This window comes from Corapipo altera, unplaced genomic scaffold (assembly GCF_003945725.1).
Source record: "Corapipo altera isolate COAL_440 unplaced genomic scaffold, ASM394572v1 48b, whole genome shotgun sequence".
Classification (NCBI taxonomy): domain Eukaryota; kingdom Metazoa; phylum Chordata; class Aves; order Passeriformes; family Pipridae; genus Corapipo; species Corapipo altera.
Window position 1 is genome coordinate 8494456 of NW_020884884.1, and position 22439 is coordinate 8516894.

Here is a 22439-nt window from a genome sequence, read left to right on the forward strand (position 1 = left end):
TCGCTGCCCCCAGCACTTGCCACCTCAAGGAAAACAGAGGGGCTCCCGGTCCTTTCTTTTTCCTGAGAACAACTGATCAGCGATTAGCTGAAGCCGCTATCTGATGTACCTTTAGCCCGAGCTGTTACTGTCCCAGAGGAGGGGAATATTTCCCTGTCCACGGGGTCATGCCAGCTGCAGAGACACAGCATGCCAGGAGATATGGTGCTGCGGTGAAGGTGCCTGGAAAGGACTGAGTTCCAAACCAAGAGGAGAAGGAATTCTTTCAAAGAGACAAGTCAAACCACTGCAAGGAGTGAGACCTTCCACCAGCATGATGAAGGAAACCACTGAAAATGTCTCTCTGGATGATGCCGGCTGGAGCCAGGTGACATTCAAGGGCTTGCCAGTGAGTGAGACCTGCAGGGAGTCGGGAGGGACCTGATGGGCTCAGCTTTCTGCAGCTACAGTGCTTGCTGAGAACTGGGAGAGGCAGGCAGGCAGCCTTCCCACAGGGCTTTTGCAGCTGGTGAGCCCTCAGCTCATCCAGCTCTGAAATGGGGAGCAGAAAGTGTCCACACCCCCCACCAGAGCATACTGAGGATGAGGCCAGTGCTCAGACGCCACAGTGGTGGAACTGAGAGGGGCGATCTCCAAATATGTGGATGGAAGAGAAAGCCCCTCAGCGTGGCCTGGACTGGCTTTCCCAGGATATGCCTTCAGACTGATACCCACATTTGCTGGGGAGCACCTGTTTTCAAAAATTAAGTTCAACATAAGCAAGAGCCCAGAGTGCTTTGGCAGTAGCAGGAGCCTGGAGGGTTTTCATGCGGCTTTTCAGGCTGCTTGGTGTGACATTGCTTTCTGCTATCTAGACTGTATCTAGATTGAAAAGATTAATCAGCCTTGTTTGCTGTGAGGGTATGTGGTGCACACTAAGATCGTGGTCACCAGCTGCCAAAGATACCACAGGCATGGATAGGGTCTGCTACACAGAGAACAGGTACGTTTGCCTTGGCTAGAAATGAGTCTGACTCGTAGGAAAAGCACAGGGCTTCGGGGAAGATATGGCTGTCTGGAGTAAAAACTGCAGGCGTGCACACAGAGTTACACCCAAATCCAGAAAGCTGCCTCAGCAACGACTTCATAATTGCAGCTGTATGCAAAAGGTTAACCAAGCCAAGCAGAGACTCTTGTTATTTTAACTGATACCTCAGAACACTAAGTTCCACAGTTGACAAACTGTAAATTTGAAAAACAAAAGGGGAGAAAGAGACTATACTTGTGGTTGTATACCCACTTGTTCACAAATTCTCCAAGTTTGAGTCCATGTGGAATTCAACAACAGATATACTTCCAGTGAACATTAATTTTAACTGCCATAACTTATGTATTACTATATGCACCATTTTGGTCAAGTAGACTGACACTGCTGAAGTACTATATCTTTTTTCCTCAAAAAAAGAGGAAATGACATTTATCTCCATTTTGAATGACCACTTTTAAACTAGCAACTAGAAAAGCACAGCACAGCATTTTTGGCCCTCATACATGTCACTAGAACAAAGTACGTTTCACACTGATTAACAGATAATAGATAACTTATTTCAACCCCTCAGACTTTTGCACTACAGTAACTCATCAATAATATTGTTATATTCCATAAATATATTTACCTCTGTGCTTTGTCTTTTCTGAACTCAGATTTTAACAGTACTTTAGTTGTTGTGATTAACTGTTGTAATTAACCTAACAACTTTTCCAGACCAAGACCCAGGATGCTATTTTTTCCTCTGAAGAAGATAACAGTCTGTATTTCACATACAGTGGAAAATCAAACGTTCTTGAGGTCAAAGAACTCAATTACCAGGTAAGAATTGTCATTTAAATACCTCCCTTCAGCAGGAAGCATATCCAGCAATGCCTGTTTCTATACACAAGCCATTTTAAAAGCCAAACAAAGTTGAAAAAGTTCACACAACTGTTGCACAGTCAAATACATGGTTTTGTGAGTAGAATCATACTCTTGGCTGCAATACTGACAGCAGACTAACCCCTCCATTGTAAATTTATTTAGTAAAACAAGGGGGGGAAGACAGAAAGAAAGGTCTGTTTCTAAGCTCTGCTTTTTTTCAGTCTTGAGCGAAATTATTCCTCTGAGAGTTGGGGCAGAGGGACTTTCTGTCAGGCTAGAGATGCTGGGAGCCCTTGCTGGCAAAAATGAGTATGTGGAAGGAGATGAAGAGAGGATGACTAATAAGGAGGATTTCAAGGAATTAGTGAAATTTTTCATCTCCTTTGTGCCACCATGGCATCTGAAGTAGATTTCACAATTTTCAGTCTAATAGAATTACAAATTACATTAAAATTTTTAAATATTTAAAATTTACAATAGCAATAAATTTCCAAAGTAACAGAGAACAGAGATAGATTTAGTGATTAACGGAATGAGAAGCAAAACACAAAACCCATAGATGGCTGCAAAAGAACTTCTTTCCATGTATTTCTGAAGATTAACAATGATATTCTTCGCTTGTAACATTGTAACTTTGAAGATATTTGTTGCTAAATAGTTTATTGCTTGAAGGGACTTGTTTATTTCTTTATTAGGTTAACACAGCATCCCAGATTCCCTGGTATGAAAACCTTGCACAGATGAAAATGCCCTGGACCTGGAAATCGGATCCCCATTCTCTTGTGCCAATAATCCAGAATCTGAATTTAAAAGTTCAAAGTGGTCAGATGCTGGCTATTATTGGAAGCACTGGTAAGAGCAAACAAATTTCAGGATATGACCAACTCTCAGATAAAATGTACACAGACAAGAGCAGTTTTTTTAATGTCAAAATCTAGTTGAGGAAAAACTATTGGCAATGTGTCACTTAAATACATTCTTTAAGTGACATGATCTATGAGGAAACAAAGAATGATACCATGGGAAGGGGGGGAGTTGGGTATACGACTGATTTTCAAACCCAATTTTGTTATGCCTTGTACACATTTGCTAATTGTTTCCTGAGGTGTAGTGGGGTGTTGTCATAATTGTGGCCTTGCAGCCCCAGATCTGCTGGACATGAATCAGCTTCATGGCTCAGATTCAAAACAGGCCAATTGCAGGTCTTACCCAGAAAACATAGCAGACAAATGAGGACAGACCCCATAAGAAAGATCAATGCCAACTTGCATAGCCATAAGTAGGAATTCCCTTTGGATTGAAACAATTCTAACAGGACAAAATATTGCATTTGGGTTAATTAAGAGAAACTTACAGAGAAGAAAAGACAGTTCCACTTTTGTTTGGGGTCTCTGCTTTACAACGTCTTTTTCTTTTTTTACTTCATTTTCTGGTGGGACTGGCCTAATCTTCTCCAAGGTGGAGAGGTGGAGAGGTGGCCTTTTCTCCATATGTTCAATTGAGTCTAAGCTCATCTAGGGAGATAAGAAGTAGACACATGATGTGCTAAACTGAAGTAAAAAGTACTTTACTTTGGAGGGAAAAACCTCCATGCTGTGTATCCACTAGACTCTTACATATCTCAGTGATTCAGTGAAGATGCTCTCTATCAAAGACAAGGCATATTTGCCAAAAAGTTTGAACTTCATTTCTACAAAAAGAGATGTTTCTTCCCTATTGTCATGGGAATTTTTTCTTACTACATATCCTTAATGTAATTGAAGCTGTACCTTAGAGATTCTCCCAAAAATAAAAGGAAAAGCTTGTGATGAAATAACATATGAAGTTATAGATATAGCACCTTTGTAAGATAACATACACTGAGCACAAACCCCTTTCAGCAAACTAGTCAAACTATTTTCAAAAGCTGTTTATAATTTATTTCATCAAATGCCTTAACAAAATGGATTAAACTGCTGATGGGTTTCACATTGTCAATGGCAATCAATATGTCACTCTTAAACAGAGCAATATGTGGTTTACAGATGGATGGGTTTCTTTTTTTAAAATGTATGTATTAAGAAACAAATGTGGAGTTAATCTTTCAACAGGGAGACTAGAAATAAATGACATTTAATCATAATAAGAGAGCTCTCTGTGTTTACATACAGTATCATACAGCAAAAAGGAAAAATTCATTTGCTATTAAGCTCCAAATCAGGTTTTGTTTTCATTGTTTTACTTTTCCTACCTCTGGTTATGAGCCAGCTTTTCTTAATTATTTAACTGTCTTTTTGTCTTATTTAAGTCATAATAATTTTTATTTCAATCATGATTAAGGTTCTTATTGTCTGTATAATCATTCAGCACCTTAGTCGTTCAGCTGATCCAGCTGCTGCATCTGAATTCACAAATCCCTCCACAAAGAAAGCTCTTGCTTAGCATTTGGGTGTCAGCCTTGCAGCCAGGGCAAGACATCACCTGTCACCTATGTTTCAAAAGTGAAAGAGAGGTAATCAAAGAGATCTTCCTTCTTGTGTTCATGGAACTACCCTCAACGCCCAACCTCCCAATTCTGCTGAGAAATGACAAGGGTTAAAGCCCCATACTCCATTCCAGAGGGGAGAGATTTCCTGAACATGAGCTTATAGTCAGTATTTTCTTTGAAGACCATTCCGTCCCTGTGGCTTTGGAAAAACTGCAGGAAGTGTTGTGTAAGAGACGCTAAAGAACAAAAATTTCTATCCGCTGTCTGTGAAAAGACCATTTTTCAAAATGATCCCTTGGGAATTAATTTAATTTTCAATTTTGACTTTTCTAGCCGGTGGAAAGACATCCTTGCTTGACGTGATAACCTGCCGGGATCATGGAGGCAAAATCAAGTCTGGTCAAATCCTGATCAACAACGAACCCAGCACTCCCCAGCTTGTTAGGAAATGCATAGCACACGTGCGGCAGGATGACCGACTGCTCCCCCACCTGACTGTCAGAGAAACACTATTGTTCGTTGCCAAACTGCGCCTTCCGAAGTTTTTTTCAGACTCACAAAGGAAAAAAAGGGTAATTAAGCTGTTGGAAAAAAGTAAAGTTGTCAAAAATGTGTCTGACAGGAATTATCCAAGAGATCCTGTGTGTTTGGAGTCAGAACAGCTAATCTGATATTTTTTCATGTAGATTATGAATTATAAACCTTTTACATCTTTCAAGATAGAAACCAGCAATTGTTCCAAAGCTCATAAAAAATGACAATCTAGAGAAAGCATTACAGAGGCTGAAAGACGAACTAAATTTTTGATCGCTGAGTCTTTTTTAATGTTATCTCTAAAACCAAGAGTGTCTCTTGATCAGATAGCTCTGAAATATCCAGATGACTTTTAACCACATTCATCTTATTTTCAGTTTTACCTATGCACGAGTATCCAAATGAACACTTGCTTTCTCTCTGTTGCCCTTCGGATCCCCCAGGTAGAAGATGTCATAGCAGAGCTGCGCTTGCGCCAGTGTGCAAACACCAGGGTAGGGAACGAGTTCCTCCGTGGTGTTTCAGGAGGCGAGAGGCGGAGAGTGAGCATCGGTGTGCAGCTGCTCTGGAACCCGGGTAAGCAAAACCCTGACACCTTCCTCGTGCCTACCACTGACCACCTGGGGGTAATGGGGCAGTAAATGAAGGCAGGAGCTTTCAGGGAACAGTCAGACACACTGCCCCAGGGGCAGCTTAAGGAGTTCATACTCAGAACATTTAACCTGGCAACACCCTCTGTCAGAGGTTACCTCTCCACAGCACAGTTAGACACAGTGACTGAATGCTGGTCCATTTGCTTAAATTGAAATCATTACTGATCACAGATAAAACTGTAATTATTACAGTAATAATTCTGTAAACAGAGTGTTTTTTAGCAGCTGGCCCACTAGTGTTTCTGTCACCTTGGACAATAGAAAAGCAGAAGCGGACCAAAGCAGAGCCCCCCTGGGATACTTCACCCACTGCTCTCACCCACCATCACAAAGACTACCAAAGTTGCCTGAAGTTACCCTCAAGCAGTGCTCTGGTCTGTGGATATTAGTGTAACATTTTTGTTTATCTGACCACATACCACAAGTTATTTTGGAAGGCTGCTGGCCTATTGTAACATGGAGATTGTTTTCCTTTCCTCTGACCCAGCCCCCATTCACATGTACAGTATTCACAGGGAAGGTAATTTTCTTGGCTGTATAGTCAGTCCTTGCAGTCTTGTGCAACTCACTGACATGGCTGGCTCATGCAGCAGGTGAACTAGAAACTTCCATTGTCTTCAGTAGAAGCAAAATAAGAGGCTAAATCCACAGCTGATTTTGCCGGATTGAATCCCTTATCTGATCTTATATATATCAAAAGCACTACCAACCTGACTGAGCCTCTTGTTAAGTAAGATTTGACATAAGTTTTTTCACTGGGAAATGGATTTGAACATTTTTTGCTTGTATAGGGTTATATTTTTGTAATTATGGAGAAAGCAGAAGACTTTTTATTTTGTAAGAAATGATGCTCAGGAACAAATTGTACTGAAGTAAATGAATATATTTTTTCCTTTAAATTTAAAAATAATCAGTGACATTTCATGCACTAGCACCTTTTCATTTAGAACATATTTTCCAAATCAAACATGCTGCTTTCCACAGCTAAACTTATTGTATTTGGCAGGAATACTCATACTTGATGAACCCACATCTGGACTGGACAGTTTTACTGCACATAACCTCGTGATAACATTGTCCAGACTGGCCAGGGGAAACAGACTGGTTCTTCTTTCACTTCATCAGCCTCGGTCAGATATCTTCCAGCTGTTTGATTTAGTTCTTCTGATGACTTCTGGACTCACTGCCTATTGTGGAACAGCTAAAGACATGGTCCAGTATTTCACAGAACTAGGCTATCCCTGCCCAAGGTACAGCAATCCTGCGGATTTTTATGGTCAGTATCAAGCACTGCCAAAACAAAAAGGTTACTGGAAATTATTTGCTTTCATAATTGTCTAACTAACATTGATTTTTGTAGACAATAACTGTCTTAGAAATGTCTTATAACTGACTCAAATCAATATTGCAGCAAGTTCCATTTTTAACGAGATCCCTATTTCTCAGTACAGAAAATGTAAGAAAAACAAGATGTATGGACAAAATCAATTTTTAAAAAAATCCTCCTTCTAACCCTGACAAGTATAGCAACTCCTCCACATGTTTAGCACACTTAACCCCATGTTTTAGCTGGTTGAAACTTTGATTGGGAAAGACACAAGACAGACTGATGAATTGCTTTCTGTAGCCAGTTCTCTGACTTCTCAATCAAGAAATGTAGAAGCTAGTTTCCCCAGAGTGAACAATAATATGTACCTGGAACAGTAAATGGGAAAGAGAAGTCTGCCCAACAGAGCACACCAGAAGGGAGAAAAAGCTAACCCAAAAAAGCAATCCTTTTACTCCTCAAAGAAAGTTTACATGGTTTCAAATCCATTCTTCTTCTGGTTTTTGCAACGTGGAAAGGGAATCTGACCCTCTTAATCTAATGGGTGGGAACCTCTTAACAGAGGCTGGTTCCGTTGCAGCCCTTAGGTCTTTGCACTCAAGTTGGCCAGGAAACCTCACACAGACACCAGTGCTCTGGAGTAACCTCTTCAGCTCTGGAGTACAGACAGCCTCAGTGCTCTGGAGTAACCTCTTCAGCTGTGCCTATGTGGCAGGCAACGTCAGCTGTGCAGAGATAAACAGAAGTTAAACTCGGTGTCAAGCCCGGCAAAAAGACCTTTGCCACCATCAGGGTTCAGAGCAGTCCTCAGCCAAGGACAGCCTCGAAGAAAGCTTGAGCACCCCTGTAGGGGAATGGAGAGGCAGTCCTGGACAAACCTGTAGCTGCTGCCTGCAGTTACAAACTCCTACGGCACAGAGGTAGGGAGGGATGAGAGAGGGAGGTGGAAGATCTTTTAGCAATATCTAGAGTCAGCACCCGTAGGAAAAGAAATATGGGCAGCAGGAAGGTGGAAACAGGACGGGATGGCAGAGGATCCACAGCAAGAAGGAGCACATGATGGAAACACACAAATGCTGGCTGTGTGTCTGATAGAAAAACAGGAGACCATGGTAGAAGGGAAGACAGGGCAGATTGAACTAATTTCTGGTGGACTCCTGCTAAGGAGTAGCTGAACAGAGATGATCAGCCCAATGCAAGGAATCAGGAAGTGTGCAGTGATAGTTCTCTCAGAAAGCATCTGCAAAACATCAGGTATTGTCACTCTACACTGAAGGTCAACATGGGAAAATACTACCATAAGTTTAGATTTTTTAAAAAATCATTTTGTTAAGTAAAAAAACAATGCTAAGTCAACTACTGTCTCTCTATGTTGTCCTTAGATAATACCCCTTTTGGACTTTCTCAGTATCTGGTAAAGTTTATGGCACCTCCATAAGATACAAATAAGATGATAACTGTAATTTTTCAGATGAAGAAAGAAACATGTGATTTAAGTCAAAGTCACATAAAAGATTGTAAATGCCTACACACCAGGAAGAAAATTCAAATAGCTTTATTTCTCAGCACTATGAAATTGCGACAAATCTGAAATAGTAGTTTATAATATTATAATAAGCAATTCTGTAATCTCTCAGTGATTCATTGAATCACTAGGTAAGAAACACACACATGAACAATCCGTTCATCCCTAACTGCCTAAGGTAACTGATAAAGTTCTAACTATTGTAAGTCAATGCATGTACACAGGTTGTACTATCTGTTCACAATTAAATCCCTGATTCTAAGCACATCATAAAGTTATCACTTCTATAGCAGATGGACTTACATCAAGTAATGTCTTGCAGTTGATTTGACCAGTATCGATAAACAAACTGCAGAAAAGGAAATGGAAAGCCGAAAAAGAGCAAATACTCTTGCCAACTTGTTCCTAGAAAAAGTCAAACATTTTGATGACTTCTTATGGAAAGTTACTGAAGGAGACAATGTTGTGACCACAGTCAGCAACCAAAGGTAAAGAAAAGAGTGTCATACAGAGGATCTGAAACAATAGCTACAGCCTGTGCTAATTTCAAATTTTTCTCTTTTTCTTTTGGACAGGTCCCATTTAAATTCAGAAGAGGCTATCAACATGCCTCACCATTCAAGTGATCAGTTACCAGGACCCTTAAAGCAGTTCACTGTATTATTAAGGTAAACTTATCTTCAGCGTAAATGGTTACATATCGTGCCCATTTGCATTTTTAATCATAAGAAAGAAGCACAAAATGTCCCACATCCATTGCCTTCCTTCAAGCTTTCATCATTTCAGGCCTGAAATACTCAGTGGCTACAAATGTTTCAAAGCTCTGATTAGGTAAAAGCCTTTACAGAAAGAGGCAGCTCAACTCCCACCACAGTCAGTCAGCAAGTCCCATGAATTGATTTTAACAGTGTTTGGGGCAATGTCTCTGAACGTGACTGGCATTATTAAGTACTGTGTCTTACAGTCAATGTTGCTGTTTTCCTAGTCGTCAAGTCTCCAATGACTTCAGAGATCTTTCAACGTTACTAATCCATGGACTTGAGGCCCTTCTTATGTCATTATTAATTGGATTTTTGTACTATGGCCATGACAAAGATGGACTCTCTATTCGTGACACAATAGCACTGCTGTACATGATAGGTGCCCTAATCCCATTCACAATAATTCTGGATGTTATTGCCAAATGTAAGTGTCAGTTTTCTTGTAAACATTATAAGCAATCAAAATCAGAAGATTCTTAAATTAATGAAAAAATTAAACTAAGGCCTAAAACAATCTGTTTTTTCCTACTCTGCAGGCCATTCAGAAAGAGCAATGCTCTATCATGACTTGGAAGGTGGAATGTACTCTGTTAGCCCATACTTCTTTGCTAAGGTAATTGGTTTTGTTGCCAGGAAATACAAACGGTTGTCTTGAACATTAAAAAAACACAAGCAAATCAAAGACTTGTTGTATAAACAATCACGTTCATATCAGATTTCGTTCTTTTGTGTCTGCCAGCTAAGGCTATCATTCTTGCTTCCTTGACATTAATAGATTAAACCTCACACTACTTTAGATCTGTTGCCATAAGTCATGGTTGAGATCCCACACCAGAGAAGCCAAAGAAGAATCTTTTGCTGGGCTGTTTGGGTAAAATTTAAGAAATTTCAAACTCAAATTTGAAGGTTTAGGCAATTTTACATACCTGCATAATTCACTGAAGCATCTAAGAAAGTTGCTTACATGTCTTGATCTGTAAAACAAAATATTTGCATCAAAAGCTAAAGCAAAGGTAAAACAGAAATGTGATGTTTCCAGTAGTAGTTTGGGCCTGTGCTGGTCAGAGATAAAAAAGCTGTATTAAGTGCATAAAGAGCCAGAGTTCCTGGAATTAAATTTAGAACTTTTTTTAAAAATTACATTCTCTTTTTCACAAGGGTTTAGAATAATCCCTTCTTTGTGATGTTGCCACTGTTAGATGAGTTCTGCCTGCCATGGCATCTGTAATTTAGGTTTCCATTTCTGCACAAGATTTTAAATGCTTATTAGTGGTTGCCAGAGAAAAATATTCTCTGCATTGTGTCACAAAGATTGCACATTATTCACAGAGAAATCGATGTAATTTGTTACAACCTTAGTATTACAGGATAGTAGCAACCCTCTTAGGAACAACTAATGCTCTCTATAGACCTCTTCAGATATTTGAGAAAATCCTATTTATGCTTTTGTTTTACAACAAACTAAGCTGCTAACTGGACTGCTGCCTTTGGGACAAGGTGGGGAATGGACCAACAGCCAAATTTGTCTCAAATTTGATCTAACACTAGGTTCAACGAAACTGGGGCAAATACAGTAGCCATGAGTCAGTCACAGTATTGCTGTTATCAAGCACACCAGTTCTCAGGGAAACTGTCATAAATTCTTAGAAACTGCCCAAATTGTAACAAAACAAGATCTCTAATCTATAACAAGAATCTTCTCCATTTAACAATTAGTTACCAGCAATGTCACAACTGGAGAAAAGCTAGCGTGGATTTCAGTTTCTGCTGCGGATTGTTTTTGCATGTCTTTGACAACCCCTAACAGGGAGAGGATTGTGTTCTAGGGGAGTATTTCCTGTAATTTTTATAAGAAGTCCATAAGTACATTAGGGCACATCTCATGTGGTTTTGTAATTATCATTCAACAAATTCTCTTTTTTTATTTAATTTTTCTTCTCCCTGAACAGATTCTGGGGGAGCTTCCAGAACACTGCGCTTTTGTTATAATTTATGGAGTTCCCATCTACTGGCTGGCAAACCTCATTCCTGAACCAGAGCATTTCCTGTTGAACTTCCTCTCGGTGTGGTTGGCTGTGTACAGTGCCCGTGCCATGGCACTCTGGGTGGCAGCACTGCTGCCGACCTTGCAGCTCTCGGCCTTCCTCGGCAACGTCCTTTTCACGTCGTTCTACCTGAGTGGTGGTTTTGTGATAAGCCTGGAAGGTCTCTGGACAGGTGAGACAAAGCTCCCACCATCCCTCCAATCTGGCTTGGAAACATCAGTGGCTTTCATCACTGACTAGTTGTTGTGATGCTGCAGGAAAAGGTAGCTTTACTCCTACCTTTGCAATTATCTTCTTGGATGGTGACAGTGGAGTCATTCATTTTATATAATTTTCTCCATCTGAAAATGAGGGAACAGGAAATTTGGTCAAAAAAGCACTAGTGAAAGGCTTGATTCTTATGTGGTTGCCAGACTTTTCAGTAAAAAGAATTGTATTCAAAAGATGCAGATGGAGCTCTAGGAAGACTTAGTTGACAGTAGGAGTTTGATGGATATGGATATTAGCTTACTCCTCACTTCCCATCTCCATGTAACAACATAAAGTATATCTGCTATTTTGTCCAACAATAAACTCCTACATGTTTACAGCCTCTGGCTGTCAAGAAATGAGACAAAGCTGCTGTATTTGGCAGTAGCACAGCAGTTTTTGAGGTCTCAAGTTTTGTGTATGTATATCAATTTCTTTCGTTCTGTTTTTTCTTTTTCAGTTCCTTTTTGGGTTTCTAAAATCTCTTTTCTCAGATGGAATTTTCAAGGAATGATGCAAATTCAGTTCACTGACCGGACATATGAAATGACTGTTGGAAACACTACTTTTCAAATACCAGGGAAATTTGTAAGTCAGTAACAAAAATTGTTATAAACATTTAATTGTTTCCACAACAGGTGGAAAGCCTGTCATATTTAAATGGACGTTGTAGGCCTCAAATTTGGCAAGTGCCAAATCAATGCGTGAAGTCATGTTACACTTAGTATATTGTAAATTTGTCCTTAAAGATGTCCCTATAGCAGTCACTCATATGCCTTTCTTTTAGTGGAAGAGAAAAAAAAAAAAAGAAAATAATCGTGAGCCACTAGTTTCTACACAAACCCCAACTGTGCACTTGCTGAAACTGTTCAGAAGCTGAACTGTGTTCCTCTGAAATAGGAATAGCGTAGCTGCAACCTGCTATCAACTCCGAAAGATACATCCAGCTGGAAACCAAGGGGAAAGATGGCATGGGCCAAGGGAACTCACATGTAAAATATACTTCACAGATCCAGCATGAAAATTTCGTGCCTCTTCCTAATTTTGTGTTATTGGTCATTACAGATCATTCAGTCTCTGGACTTGGACTCCCATCCTCTCTACGTGAGCTACCTCATCCTCATTGGTATCATTTGCAGCTTCCTGCTTTTATACTATTTATCTCTGCGCTTCATCAAGCAGAAATCAACCCAAGACTGGTAACAGCAGAGGAGGCAGCAGGTGACAGCGTCCCTTGCAGGAAGGCAGGGGAAGAACGAGCCCAATTTTGGTCCCCCCCGGCAGCCTCCCAGAAGAGGCGGGCGCCGGCAGCGCGACTGCCACAGGATGGCAGCAGAACCCCAGGAGTCGGGATGCGGGCTGTGCTCCCCGCAAGGCTGCCACGGACCGCAGCTTCAGCCTGGGCTGGGGGTTCGGGGTGGGCTTTGGGCTTTTTGTTTCCTTGACTCACGGTTTTCATAGGTGACAAGGCATGTATGAGTTCTCCACACCTGGATATATTCTGAGCTATGGGCGACCGATTTAAAAGGACCCGTTGCACATTGTAATAGCTGATATTTTAGTACATAATGTTTGAACATACAGTGATCACATACTTAATTCAAAGAACTGCGAGAGAAAAGGATCAGAACACTACTTTCTGTGGCATATATGACATTCATTACTCACAAACACAGCACAGAGGAAAGCAACACAGAAGATTTCACAGGTGCTTCAGGAGAACATGTGCAATGATGGAATATAGAACTGTTAACTACTCTGGGTTATTGCTAATTCCTTATGTATTTTAAAGCTTTGCCTTTGTATTCCAGTTAGATGCTGATGATGTGCAAAATGGGTATTTGCTTACTGTAGAGACGATAACAATAAAATTATTTCACCTTCTTGGACTTATTTTTACAGTATAAATACATACTAATTGATTGCTATTAACAACATCTTTCTTCATGGCAGTACAAATCATAGCAATTCACCAAGTTTGCTTCCTAAAGTTCTCAGGTAGAAAATACCAACCTGTCCCTGAGCAATTAAAAATCTAACAATGCAATCTATTAAATGCTTGTAATTGTGCACCTGGTTTTGCTCAGAAAATTAGTATCAGTAAATAAATGGGCATAATTCACACACAGTCACAGTAAGTGCATGTACAAATTAGGTGTAGAGTTGTTGTGAGTATTTTGTAAGATTAGCTTGCTGCTTTTAAATGTTTAGATGCATATCTCTGTTCTTACATACAGAAACCCAAAGCAGATTGACTACTTGACTTTCATTTACATGTTCCACACAGTGGAAAACTCCTCCTGTAATCGGCTATAATGACCCAGATACTGTTACGTAAATCCCAAGGTTTGGTTTGGCTTTTTTTTAAGAATTAAGAATGACAGAACATCCATATTTTATTATTCAATTTGGCAGTTAGGACTGCCACATTACTTTCCACAGATTCCACGAGGTAATATATTCCCAGGAAGACCTCGGTCTAAAGATATTAAGCAGGTCTGATAAAGTAAGATCTTCAGCCCTAGGCAGTAGTAGGAATCCAAAACACTCCAAGGTTCTTCTAAGGCAAATTCTACCATATCTTTCTGGTTCTGCTGCATTTGATTTAAAAAAACCCCCACTTGATCAGATTTCAGTGCCATTTTGAAATTATCAGATTTTCATTGCCTTTTAATGGCAAAGCCAATTCTTTCAGTCCAATTCAGCATCATTAAATTGTCAGAATAGCAGCTTCCTGTTTGATTCTTAATTATTCCTTTTTATTATATTTAAGACATTTAATTTTTTTTTTAATGGTTTACTCTTCTTTGTAATGATCTGTTGTGATTAGAATCTCTTTTATATTACACTGAAGTTTTAAGGGTATATATTGGTACTTCTAGTCTAAACCTCTATTTTCAAGGTATTTAGAGGATTAAATTCTAGGCTGACTCTCTGTTGTGAATTCACTTTGATGTTTAATAAAAAAAAAGGAGAGACACAATGGGAGAAATTAAAGACATAAGGGACAGCTCTGAATTTTAGGGGCATATTGTCATGCACAGAAATCTTCAGGCATCTAGATAAGAATATACCATAGCCTTAACTTTGAATTTCCTTCCTTTTGTGAAATTAGTCAGGCTGCTGACACTACTTAAACAGCCTTTTTCAATTTAAAATTCCACCCTCTTAACATTATGCAGCAGGACCAAACGGTGTGAGTGTTTCAGAGGTGGTGTTATGACAAGGGTAGATGTATACATAATGGGGACTTGAGCAGTGAGCCGAGGAACAGCCAGCGTGTGGAGTGGAGGAAGAGCTATCATAGGAGGTGGCCAGGCCTCTGTTTACATAGAAAAAGCTCATATTCTATATACTACAATTACATTAGCACACTGCCTATGATCATATCTTGTTTCCTTGATGCTGAGAGATGGGGAATATAGGCTGTGATTATTGTTACAGGCTTTAGCAATAAGAAGGTAGGAGCCTTGAAATACCAGCAATTAGCGTTCATGCCTAACAATAGCATGCTGTGGGGCTGTGTACAGAGAAGAGCACAGGGAAGAGTGGGTGGATGACACACAACCTGCCCCACTCGCGCTACCAGGAGTTGCAAATAGTGCAGGTTTAGGGGAATTATGCACCTCTCAGCCAGTGAAGCTCATGCCATATGCTTTGGCCTCTACTCACACTTCCGCAGTCGAGGTGCTGCTGCTGCAAAATCAAATGGTCAGCGAGGCAACAGAAATCTTCCCACGAGTTCTAATCAAGAGTGCTGCTTTCAGCTGGGGTAGAGTTAATTTTCTTCACAGTGGCTGGTGTGAGGCTGTGTTTGGGATTTGTGCTGAACACAGGGTTGATAACACAGAGATGTTTTTGTTACTGTTGAGCTGGGCTTACACAGAGCCAAGGCCTTTTCTGATTTTCGTACTGACATGCTGGCAAGGAAGCTGGGGGTGCATGAGAGGCTGGAAGGAGACAAAGACAGGACAGGTGACCTGAACTGACCATAGGGGTATTCCATACCGTATGACATCATGCTCAGTACATAAAGCTGGAGGAAAGAAGGAAGGGGGGTTTTGGAGTGATGGCATTTTGTCTTCTCAAGCAACCATTACACATGATGGGGCTCTGCTCCCCTGGAGATGGCTGAACACCTGCCTGCCCCTGGGAAACAGTAAATTAATTCTTTTGCCTTGCTTGTGTACATGGCCTTTGCTTTCCTTATTAAACTGTCATTATCTCAACCTATGAGTTTTCTGGCTTTTGCCCTTCCAATTCTCTCCCCAGTCCTGCTGGTGGGGAAGTGAGCAAGTGGCTGCGAGGTGCTTGGCTGCTGGCTGGGGTTAAACCACGACGCCAAGGCTAAAAGTCATAACTGAATTTCAGTACAGCTTTGCTCTCCAAGTTTCAGAGTAGCCATTCCTTTTCCTTTGACTGGCCTGTATCAGCAGCAGCTCGCTGTGCCCTCCTGTCTGCACTACCTGTACCAGCATAATCAGAGTTGCTGCAGTCCATAGCAATCTCAACACTAAAGAACACAAGGAAGACACTGCCCAAAACTTACTGTACTGTCTGTTCCACACACAACATTCAGTTTGCTACCAACTTTAGCAATGTGTTTAAGGCAGATGTGCCTCTTGAGCAGAGCACTGCCAGCTAGTCCAACAATGCCACCACCCCAAGGATTCACCCACTGCTGTCTTTGCTTTCCCTGTATCCTCCCTGACCAGCTTCAGAAAGGAACTCCTCACCTGTAAGTCACGGTCTCCTGCAGGCGACTCAGTGAAAAACTGGTTTTGAAATGGCACCACGTTTAATTGGTCACACGGTTTCCAAGTTGTTTTGTCCAACTACTGTTTGAACTGCCCAGGGCACAACAAAACTGCAACAGGTTATGGGGCTTCAGTCTGCAGACATGTCAGATTGGGGAGTGGGATTATCAAATACAAGCAAAAATAATATTTGTAAGGAAAATTCACCAAATTTAGAAAATCTTTCCTGGTTACATAAATATTATAAAGTACTGCCTGGACAACAGAACTGTGTGTTGTTACAATACCTCTAGAGGTGGTATCTGATCTGTAAAGAAACAGGTAAGACAAATTTGTCATTATTACTTAAGTATTTAATATACAGGCAGAGGTAGGAAGATATTCCCCAATTTCCACTCCAAGTTTATGTAGTCTCTCCACTTGGCAAATGAACAAACTTTTTTAGCACTGAAAAATGGATTACAGAAACACTGCTCTACATATTGGCTTGTGGGTAGTGGCAGTCCTCCAAAATACTTTTAACTCGTCCTTGGGAAAGGACTAGCTTTCATTATGGCTAAGCTAAATTAATAAGTAGCTGCCCAAAGTTTCGTCCCATATTTGTTCATTGCAAAATCCATTGAGAAATGCTAAACAAGTAACAAGTATCAATAGCCATTCCTTTCAATAAAAGTAAAACTCCATGAAATTCTTTTAAAAATAAATCACAGACAATGCAGTACACATGGGGATTCTTTGGATAAGAAATCGCAGGTGTTGGTATGTCCACTTGGACCAGAAATAACAAACCTTTCAGGTTTTAGCCATAATGATTAATTTTAATGGCAGTAGACAAGAAACAGTGTACACAGAGCTCTGTGACATGCCGACTTTTTTTTTTTTTTTATACTCGGAGAGCCAAGACAAGCCCTTCATATGTTAGCAGCTATTAATTAAGGCAACAATGTTTAAGCAGTGGGTTGAGGTAATTTTTAAACCGCTTAACCCTTTTAAGAACTGACGAGCTTTAGAAAGCATAACTATGAGTGTGTGTTCATACTAATATGTAGATGTAGAAGTATCTGCACGAATGGATTACATACATATGTATATACACACACAACTAATGCCTATGATTGCTTTTATTTTTTTTAGGGAATATTTAAAAAGCAATTCAGATCCATAATTTATAAAAGTGCTGTTGCCAATTTATATAATTAATTATAAAACTGTTTGCTGACATTTATTTTGTCATTAAATCAAACTTAAAGGTTATTTTGAATTGCAAATTTTGTTGGCATTATTTTGCTTTCATGGTCACAATTAGATACTTATAATGCTTCCAGTGCTAAAAAACTGCAACTTTAACCCCTCAATCCTCATACCATGGCTCCCAAACCAGCTTCTTCCATCAGCAACACATATGTACCTTTTGCTTCTCTTTAAGAACCTGATTAGATTTTGCTAAGATTCCTAGCATTTCTCACTACTGTTTCTGCCTAACACAATATTTTTTCATGTTTAACAAGTGGGTTTAGAGGCACAAATGTTAATGGACTGGCCAGAACAACATGGTGAGTAAACAAGCAATGCCACTAGCCTCAAAAAAAAATTGTATTTTGTAAACAAGCAAATTAGCCCAAATTTTCTAGCAAATGCAGAGCAACTGGAAATCTATCAACACTCACAAATTGTCAAAACCAAAATTCACAGAACAGGAAATTTTCAATAAACTCTCAGTGCCTTGCAATAATATACAACTGTACTAGGTAACAGGTAACATCATCAGCCTTCAAGACACTACCTTTGCTCACTTTCATTTACTGGGGACTGGGGGAAGAGTTTAAAAAAACAACAAAACTTCTTGAAAATAAAAACACCTTCATGTTCCACTGAGAAAGTCAGAAGAAAAAATCCCAAAAAGCATAGCCCCCCCCACTCCTATGTCTGTGTAGCCTCCACCAGCAGCTCTGGCCTGACACAAGTAAACATCGTCCTTCTCATGATTCAAGTCACGATGCTGGGAAGACTGCCCTAAAAGAACTGAGTATTATCCTTAACAAACATCCCAAATATTCTAAGACTCTTGGTTAAAAATAGCTAATCACCTTGTGGCAGTGCTTCAACTGATGGCAGAAAGGCATGAAGTCAAAAAATGGGAGTTCCGAACTAGGTAGCAACAAAATGTGGTACATGAACACTCTGAAAAATTAGACACGTGCTGCCCTTATTAGCTGCCACCAGGTACTGGATGTTATGCTACACAAAGCAGTCGCTGGATTTTCAGGTGGGTAAGCTGGAGGTCAAACACGTGGTAGCCATCACCCCAAGAGACTCTGATCTCAGCTGAGAAAGGTGGAACACCAACAACTTCTTTGCTCTTTTATCATCCACTTAACAGAATCATTCAATCAACTTTCTGGGTTGTAATTCTTAGGAACAGGGGCACATGTTGCCATTCCCTGCAGAGCCACAGGGGCATTCCAGGCCCGTGGGAACAGTCAAAAAGCCAGCCCCGTCCCACCAGTCCCACAGTAATTCTGTGCACAGTGGCTCTGGCTGCCCTCACCACAAGCTGTACCTGCTTCCCCACCTTCCCCCCCAAATCCTACAAATACTCATGTAAAAAGGTATTTTGGCCAGGTACTGTTGTTACAAAGAGGAGAGTGCTGTCTGGTCACAGCAGACCTAAGCACCGCCAAACACTTTGGACCAACTTGCTCCAGGTTTGTCCCTTCTAAAAGCAAGACAAAAGAAAAGTAAATGAATATTTTTAGCTATATGTACTTCCTAGGGAATTTCTAAGTGCCTTTGTACTAGAAAAATGCCTTGCAGCTCTGTAGTATGTTCAGTGACAGGCGTGTGATAAATTTCCACTGGAAAAAACCCTTGAACGTGACTGACAATAGTAAAGCCACAAATTACCGTAATTTTATGCCCCCTGCAGCTAGTGGTATAAAACATAGTTTTCAACCTTGTTTTTACTTGCTGAATTTCGACAAATTTATGTTATTGATGACAGTGAGAAAGACACTCAAATACAGAAATTGCATTCCTGGGTATAAAAACAATTGGAGCACAATATTTTATATGTACTATAGGCACTGAAAAAAAATATGGCTGTCATTAAAAATATAAAAAAGATGGAAAACTTAAGGGTTCAAAATAATTATTTTCACATTATATACATATTTATTTTCAGATATCACACTTGATTAGAGTTTTTTGCTCCTCCCTGGAATGCTGAGCAGTTAACCAGGTGCAGCATGCAATATTACTAGCACACTCTCTCTGAACATTAATGTTTGAAATACAGGCTGTGTCAATACTATCATGAAGAAAAGTAAAAACCTTGTTTAAGTAGTCTACAGATATGGAATTTCCAATAAGCATATGTTTTCTATCGTATTTCTAATTTTTAGGGTGTAATTTTATTTACGAAGGGTTCCGAGGGCCCTAAAAATGGGCAACTGCTAGAGATGATCAAGCTTCACAGTTTAACTAACCCCCCCCCCAGACTGTTCAAGCTACTAACTAAACTAATGGGAGGAAAATCCCAGGGAACTTTGCAAGTAATAAAGGCAACTGCATGATTTATTTTTGGTTTAGGCAGAAAGTTTTTCAAGAGTATGGCTAGGTAGTGGGCTCAGCAACTTAATGAGACCCACAGTACCAACACCCATCCTTCCCCCTTCAGCATTTTGCCCATACTTCCCATCCCTTCAGAGTTCCTCTGCAGTGGTCCTATACTTTGACAAACATTCTTCCCAGCCCAACTCCCATAAATAAAAATCCAGCACCCAAGAAACATTTCAGAGTTGCCTTTGCCAGCCTCAAAGGAGGCCGGGATGACTTTGTCCTGTCTACACCCACCTACCTTCTCTCCAGCCCAAACTGTTTTCTGTCTTAAAGTCCACCCTTTACTCCTTCCCTCAAGACTCATCTCTTTTCTACAACTCCACTTTTCAGATCTGCCCTGGTTTCCTGGACAATGGGAAGAACAGCAGATGCAAACTACTTGCAAAACCAAGAATTAAACTTGCTGTTGGTTGTCAAGACTTGTCGCTGTGAGAGATTGAGGTTTGCTGCTTTCTGAACCTTGAGTTCATTGGCACTTGCAGCTGAAGGAAATTAAGACAAACACAGAGCTACAGAGAGGTCTGTAGTAATCACTGCAGACAATCTCAATTCTACAGTTACCACTGCTTTATCATGGTGTTCAAGGGTAATCACGTGAGAAATTGTGAAGCATCAGCCAATCACAATATAGAGGTTTAGGAGTATCAGAGAGAAACCTTGCATTAATAACTTTATCTAAAAGTAGATCAATGTGGAACCCCCATCTATAGCAGGAACTGCATTAGACAGTTTCTATTATCTCATTTTCTTAATTACAGGAAACAGTAGAGAAAACTCAAACCTCAAACTTCCATATCTGCTCTTATTTCCATATCTAATGGGAAACCCAGTATTTTGCTCCTGTAGCTGAGGACCTACATACTCACACTCAGAAAGATGCCCTCAGATTGAACTACAGTCTCAGTTGGAGCCTGTGACTTAAAAGGATGTTCGGTTTCCTCTGATTATTGGTTCACAGAAGCACTGGCAAACCACCAGAGGCTGAAGCCATTCTGGAAAGGAAATATCTTTTGGCAGTTGACTTTACACAGAAATTTCGAGAATAATTTTAAGAAATGCAGAGAAATCTTTGCTTAATAAAGGGCTAAATTCAATGACAGTCTCAGTTTTTTCTTATATGTTTACCTTTTTCACTTTTACAGCAACAATAAACTGGTGCAGGAAATTGGACATTCCTTCTAGATGCTGACAAATTTCTCACATTGAACAGCAAAACCTCCTGGTCACATCCATCACTTCTGTCACTTTCTCCTCTGCTGTGTTCCCAGGGAGTCCGGAAGCATCACGCATTCAAGAAAAGCAATAAATACAGTAGCACCCTGGTGAACACAGTACCAGTCAGCTTCTCTGTCAATATGTGCACTCGGGATTCTACCTGCATGGTTATGATCCTCCCTTGTCATGTAAACTGCAGCTGGAATCCTGCTGACTCAGGCATTCAATCTATAAAACCCCCACAATTCTCACTGCCAGAGACACAATGCATTCAGCTACTCCATTTTCAACAGTGGGTACATATTAAAAAAGTCTAAAGACAGCTACAAGCCTACCAAGCTACAATTCTTGCCACAGAAAAAGGTCTCAGGAGACAACGAGTTGAATGAACTGTTTTAGTAGATAAGGATAAAACTACAGCATGTAATTATCAGGCTGCAAAATGACTATATTGGTGGTTAACAAGGAAACTTTTCCCATGTTGATCTTAACACCCCAAAAGTCTCCTCCTCCTCCCCCTGCCTCAAGGGGAGTGGGGGAAAAGGCAAACCCATAATGTGGCGCAGGGCAGAGAAGTGAGATTAAAGTCATCTCAATTCAAGCCCAATCAAGACACATGATTATGCAAACACATACGCACTCCCACAATTTGCTTTCTACAGTAACATGTCAGGTCATTTCATGTCAGCAGGCTCTCAGCTTCCCACAGAGGCCTCTGGAAATGCACACTCCTATCTCAGACACTGTACCTGGTCTGGATCTTGCACGATCCCAGTTATCCACTAGCCAGTGGCAAATAATTCTATTCTGCTTTAGAGGGGTGCATGCTATGGTCAGTGTGACGGAGTACGTTTGGTATCTGGACTAGTAAATCACCATGACAAGTTCACAAGGCTGCCATTCTGCATTTTGTCACGTTGCAGGTTTCTCTTTTTGAATAGGAAGAAATAATGAAACCGTCTACTTATTTGGTGAATAAATGCCAACCTTCTAAACTGCACTTTTCTTCATGCTTGAAATGGCTGAGTCTCAGCACACCAATGCACAAGAAGTATTATCACTTCAAGCGTATTCTTGAAGAGTTGGCACAAATGCCGATTCCGCAAAACCATCCCGGTATAACCTTGTTTCAGACTGAGATGATTGTGTCCCAGAGTGGCACAAATCCCTCACTGGCCCACATTTTAAAGACAGGAGAGACTGCACTCCTCTGTGTAATCATCCCTTAACTGTATATGAAACATTTACTTGAACAGGGAACCACAAGTAGTATCACACAACAGGAGCCCATCCTTTGAATTATCTCTGCCTTCCCATTTATACCACAGGGCTTCATGGGTCTAGGCTATTTCCACGTGATCCCAAATGATCAGCTTGTCCTTTTGCCCATTGCC

The 22439-nt window shown here is 40.4% G+C and overlaps 1 protein-coding gene across 3 annotated transcripts; it reads left to right on the forward strand.

The window, feature by feature from the left end:
* Positions 1-68: 68 nt before the first annotated feature.
* Positions 69-20914, forward strand: ABCG8 (ATP binding cassette subfamily G member 8). Of its 3 annotated transcripts, XM_027641559.1 has the most exons (14): positions 69-388; positions 1745-1849; positions 2590-2746; positions 4695-4933; positions 5339-5471; positions 6555-6824; positions 8723-8888; positions 8976-9068; positions 9386-9585; positions 9698-9774; positions 11111-11378; positions 11916-12043; positions 12521-12699; positions 20161-20914. In XM_027641559.1, the coding sequence occupies exons 1-13, from the start codon at positions 314-316 to the stop codon at positions 12656-12658; spliced, it is 2049 nt and encodes a 682-aa protein (XP_027497360.1). In that variant the 5' UTR covers positions 69-313; the 3' UTR covers positions 12659-12699; positions 20161-20914. The 3 variants fall into 3 exon arrangements, with proteins under 3 accessions (XP_027497360.1, XP_027497359.1, XP_027497361.1); XM_027641558.1 differs by lacking the exon at positions 20161-20914 and having other exon boundaries at positions 12521-13328; XM_027641560.1 differs by lacking the exon at positions 20161-20914 and having other exon boundaries at positions 71-367; positions 12521-13328.
* The last annotated feature ends 1525 nt before the right edge of the window (positions 20915-22439 follow it).

Excerpts from the sequence above, each read along its gene's own strand:
- ABCG8 (XM_027641559.1), top strand. The coding sequence starts at position 314 with ATGATGAAGGAAACCACTGAAAATGTCTCTCTGGATGATGCCGGCTGG. Across the intron at positions 2,747-4,694 it reads GGCTATTATTGGAAGCACTG|CCGGTGGAAAGACATCCTTG; the intron begins GTAAGAGCAAAC and ends TGACTTTTCTAG. Across the intron at positions 5,472-6,554 it reads GCAGCTGCTCTGGAACCCGG|GAATACTCATACTTGATGAA; the intron begins GTAAGCAAAACC and ends TGTATTTGGCAG.